This window comes from Sitodiplosis mosellana, unplaced genomic scaffold (assembly GCF_009176505.1).
Source record: "Sitodiplosis mosellana isolate CC-2019 unplaced genomic scaffold, AAFC_SMos_1.0 Smas_scaffold_3133, whole genome shotgun sequence".
NCBI classification, from domain to species: Eukaryota; Metazoa; Arthropoda; class Insecta; order Diptera; family Cecidomyiidae; genus Sitodiplosis; species Sitodiplosis mosellana.
Genome location: NW_022598375.1, coordinates 1 through 5213, shown reverse-complemented (window position 1 = coordinate 5213; position 5213 = coordinate 1). Strand labels below are relative to the sequence as shown.

Below are 5213 nucleotides of genomic sequence, written 5' to 3'. Positions count from 1 at the left end.
TACTTTTGAGTAGAACAATTGATATAGATAAAAATCGAATGAATCATCATTTGAAACGCCAATTCTACGAAATGTTCAAATTATTTCGAAACAATCATCAACAAAGAGCATGGGGCTTTTGTCACATTTGCACATTAAAATAGTGTCACATTTGAATTTATTTTAAAAGATTTGAAACTCACCTTGAAACTAAACTTGAATCGACCACCTTTGTAGAAACCTTCATCTGGGCAAATGAACAACTTGAATGTCAGCAAGTCATCTGGATCAGGGAATTCTGTGGTGCATGTCTTAGGCAGGTTCAAGTCATTAATATCTGTAATGTTCGAACGAAAATGAAAATGAATGTTTGGAAAATGAAAATATATTGGAATTTGTAATGGAATTGAAGAAGAATTTTTCGTGGTCAGCAGAAGAAAATGGAAGTTGAATGAACCTTTTTGAATTCGCAGCTGTGCAGGTGATGTCTTTTTGTTGGTACCAGTTTTTGATGTTTGGTCTCCATCTTTTTGCTGCTGCTTCAGTGAAAACAATTTTATCATTTTTGTTGATAGTTTTTCCTTTCTTTTACTTCAATCACGACGCAATGCAAATCGAATCGCTTTTAAATCTATACCTAATTGTTTCGACGACAAAATGGAATTTTCAATTTAAGTTCAAATCGAATTTATCTAGAAGAAACCGTTGATTTTTACGAGCGATACAAAAAAGACTTTTGCATAGAATTTCTTCTTCTATTTACGATGCAATATTTTCATTTCAATAAATTGGCTATGACAGCTCCGTCTATTTCGTATGGCTACTGGTGCTGTGTGGTGTGAACGTGTGCGTGTATGTGTAAATACCTTGATGTGTTGCACTATTTTCTGTACTAATGGATGCGTTCATGTCAATTCATCAATTTTTCTCGCATCACATCTAATGCTATTTCCAAATGAAAATCACTCAACTTAAGACGACAAATTTTTTATTTTACAGAATTTTTTTTATCATTCTATTTGGATCCGACTGTCGAAAAAAAACCGTGTGAAATGAACAAACGAGATACTTGAATAAGTCGCCATGAAACGCACCCCAATCAATTTTTGAACATTTCAAACGCTGACGTATTGATGAAACTCGTTGGCGCCAAATTTTTGACGAACTTGCAATTGTGATGACTTCTTCTTTATTATTATAATGGAAAAGGTTCTGAAAGAAAAAAAAATAAATTGTTGATCGGTTATTTTGCAAATTAATTTCCACAATGGATGATCCAGCATTCAAGGCCAAATATCATAAGTATAAAACCAAAGTCAAGCTGTGGGAAAAATCTTTTAAAGAATTGAATGGACGTGTTCCGTCGAAGGTGAGACTTTTTTTTTTTTTATTGAATGGTAACAATTGGACTTTCATCTGAATGTTATGTGACATTTTCAGTACGATATTCGCGAGGCACCGTCAGCAATTCGTGATTCATACAAAATGTACTACAAATTGAAGACAACATTTCTTGAGGAAACGTTGAGCGATGCATTGGATGAAGACTCATTTGATTTGTCAATACTTGAAAATTCCAGTTCACAAACTGATTCACGATTGTCCAGCTCATTCTCCGAAATGTCAACGCCTGATGTGTCGGCACTGACCAGCGAAAGTTCGATTATTTTGCAGAATAGCAGCATTGATGCACTGCACTCGACGATTGACATATCTTCGAACAGTTTTACGGCTGATGGTCACTCACAATCAAACCGAACTGAATTCGAGGCAGAAGAGGCACTCCCGTTGAATGAAAAAGCATGGTCAAGAGCAACGAAAATTGTATCGAATACATCGCTAAAATCAAACAACAGCAGCTCAAGAAAATCAATGTCTGATAAATTATTTCGTGGTGCAAGCTTCCAGAAGCGAAATCCACGAAAATCGTTGTCACGGAATAGTTTGACCAGCAATCACTCGTCACAGTCGCTACTCTCGTCTAGTCAAAAGGAATCATTTCCAGATTTACAAACGTACCTCTCGCAAAAGTCCAAACAACAAGAAGATAACGATGAAAAAACTGAATCACAACCAGCACCAACACCATTAGAGATTAAGCCCGCATCAACGAATTTAATCAATAATATTGACGAAGAGTGGCTAAGTCGATGCAATAAAGCCAATAATATGGAAAATGATTTGATTGCAGCGTCTGTTGGATCAGGTGAAAGTCGGAGCAAAACGACGGAACATCCGAAAGTGTTTGGTCTTTCAAACATAAATGTGAGCGCTCTTGCTAGTTTTGAACGTTCTCAAGCTGCTCAAGAAGTCGTTCCAAAGAGTATGCTCTCATTTGATATGGGCAATTTAAATCTCACCGCACAAAATTCGTTTGGTGGCATTACGGCTCAGAGCTCGCTCGGACTAAGTGGTTTGGTACTCGACGAGGTGGCTGGTGATGATGAAGAGATAGCCAACAGTGAAGACGAGGCTGATATGAATTTATCACGACAAATTCGAAGTATTCGCAATTCAACGAAAAGAAAACACAATGAAATCGACCATGAGGTCCCAGTAAAAGTGTTGAAATTTCCGACAAAAATTACCAGCAATCCAAATGTCAACAATAATACGAAAGAAGAGAAGCCACTGGCAATAGAGATCACCATACCGCAAACGATTCGAAAAACAAAATCGATCACTAAACCAAAACCAAAACCAGAAGCCGAATCAAATGTGGAAAAAGAAGCGGCCAAAGCAGTAGTTGTTACACGAAAGAGTTCACGAAATGCAAATAAAAGGACGACTTACAAGCAGATCGTTTCGAAATCGGATAATGACGAGGATAGTGATCCATTCGCTGGCGATGATTCCGATAAAGACCCCAATTTCTCTGATTCACAAGAAACCAAATCGAAAAATCGAATGTCAAACGTAGTATCGAGTCCAAACACCTCCGACGACGAAACACCGCAGCAGCAGAAGGAAGAAATGACGAAAAAGACAATCACACGGAAGAGAGTTGCACGTACCAAAGCAGCACCTAAACAACCACGTGCTAAAGTTGAGCGTAAAGCTAGAGTACCTGCCAATAAGAAAGCGTCGATGGCCGATAGCAATAGCAGTGTCAGTGAGACTGAACCACCACAAGAGACACCCGATGATTATTTGCTTGAATTCGGTATGGAAAATATCAAGAGTGTGCCACGTGTGCCCATCGCCGAATTGAAACAGAACACAATGGAATTCTCAAAGTACGTCTACAGTGCAGATTCATCGAGCAAGAGCGTTGAACCAGCAAGTGGTGCTGGTCCCAGCAAACCAAAACCGCTATCAACGAAGAATGCCATTGCCAGAGATAAACTTGAGAGTAAAATTGCGTCTGGTGCGCTCAACGATAACTACGTGCGATTGAATCTTCGAAAGAAGGTGTTTGTACGTGGTAAAAAGACGATGAACTTCAGCCGTTACAAGAAAAAATTGTGGAAGAGCAAGAAAGCGGCTGCGTTGAGTGGACCAGATATGGACATGGGAGGCTGTGATGGTGGCATTTTGACCTGCTTCCAGTGCGGTCTTCCAGGACATTTTGCACAGAACTGTAAAGCAAAAAGTGAGTAATTGCAACATTTTTTATATTCTAAGAAATTGTATAAATTTGTTCGATTGAATAGGCCAGGCCGGAGAAGAGATTTTTTTATCAGTGAAAATCCAAATGTTTGCCTAAACTAACACAAAAAAATTTCAAAATTTAAAATTGTTTATCAAAATTAGGTGATCGATTATTGCCATTGGCCGTTGAAGAAGAATCACCATTTCCCACACTTCAAGAGGTGGAAGAAATGTCCAATCAAAAAATTAAATTGGCACATGGAAATCGTGAACTGCCAAAAACTAGCAATCCAACGTGGAAAACTGACTCTGAAGATGCAACTACAGAAGTTACCGACGAAACGACACAATCGGAATTGGAAACGGAAGCTGAAAGTGAAAATACCGTTGACGAGGCACCGACACAAACCTACATTGGCCATAAAATACCCGAAGAATTTTTGATCAAAGCTGGCTTGGTTGGCGATGACGTTGAAGATGAGACTAAAATTGAACCACTATACAAATTAAATGCTGATGGAAGCACCCTTGGTAAGCACTTATTGACTCACAAATCGTTTATTCCATTCATTGTTCGGAGAGCCAATGAATCGGTTTTGTTTTCTAAATCCTTTATTTCTGTTGTGTTAAAATAATGAAGTGTACACCATTAATTTCTTTTCACACACACACAGCCACTCCACCAGAAGTGTATGAAGCACTGGCGATGTTTGGCCACAAGGAGTTCCGAAGCGGACAAGAAAAAGCAGTCATGCGAATTTTATCAGGTCAATCGACATTGGTGACGTTGAGCACGGGCAGTGGTAAATCGTTATGTTACCAATTGCCAGCTTATATGTACAGTAGGAAAAAGCGATGCATAACGCTGGTCATATCACCGCTTGTCTCATTGATGGAGGATCAAGTGCAGGGCGTTCCACACTTTTTAAACGCACAATGTCTGCACACAAACTTGAGTGCACAGAAACGGGCAGCCACCATTGAAGCCATCAAAGCGGGCAAAGTGGATGTTTTGCTCATTTCTCCCGAAGCGGTCGTTTCAAGCGAAAAATCCACTGGATTTGGTTCGATTCTGAGAGATTTGCCACCGGTTGCCTTTGTTTGTATTGATGGTAATGCTTAGAAATCATTTGATTTTCTTTCTTGTTGAAATTGAAATGAGAATAATTTACAAATGTTCAAAATTACAATATCCTTTTGTTCCCATTTTAAGAATGTCATTGTGTATCACAATTCGGTCATAATTTCCGGCCCAGTTACCTGATGGTGTGTCGAGTGCTATATGATAAACTGAAAATAAAAACTGTTCTGGGTTTAACGGCAACAGCCACGATTTCAACAAGGTATCTCTTTCGCTAGCTTTTTTGTGAAATTTTCGATTTATTTTCGAATGAACTGATTTTTCTGGATCGATCACTTTTTAGACTTAGCATTGTGGAACATATACGGATTCCAGATGGTTTAGATGGTGTTATTAGTGATATTCCACTGCCGGATAATTTAACGCTAACCATTTCATGCGATGATAATCGTGATATTGCCTTGATACAACTGCTCAAAGAGCCCCGATTTGTTGAATACCAATCGATCATTATATATTGCTCACGACGTGATGAATGCGAACGAGTGGCAAAGAATTTGAG

At 38.7% G+C, this 5213-nt stretch overlaps 2 protein-coding genes across 2 annotated transcripts; one reads left to right on the top strand and one right to left on the bottom strand.

Moving 5' to 3' along the window:
• Positions 1 to 182: 182 nt before the first annotated feature.
• On the bottom strand, positions 183 to 820 carry LOC129571690 (NEDD8-conjugating enzyme Ubc12; the record flags this gene model as incomplete). Its single annotated transcript, XM_055451505.1, is given in 2 exon segments — positions 183 to 316; positions 437 to 820. Coding segments are annotated over 2 exon segments (240 nt in total), but the record flags the coding sequence as incomplete, so codon positions are not given.
• A 150-nt stretch (positions 821 to 970) lies between these two features.
• Positions 971 to 5204, top strand: LOC129571689 (ATP-dependent DNA helicase Q4; the record flags this gene model as incomplete). Its single annotated transcript, XM_055451504.1, is given in 6 exon segments — positions 971 to 1348; positions 1420 to 3571; positions 3733 to 4101; positions 4245 to 4682; positions 4784 to 4913; positions 4995 to 5204. Coding segments are annotated over 6 exon segments (3401 nt in total), but the record flags the coding sequence as incomplete, so codon positions are not given.
• Positions 5205 to 5213: the final 9 nt, after the last annotated feature.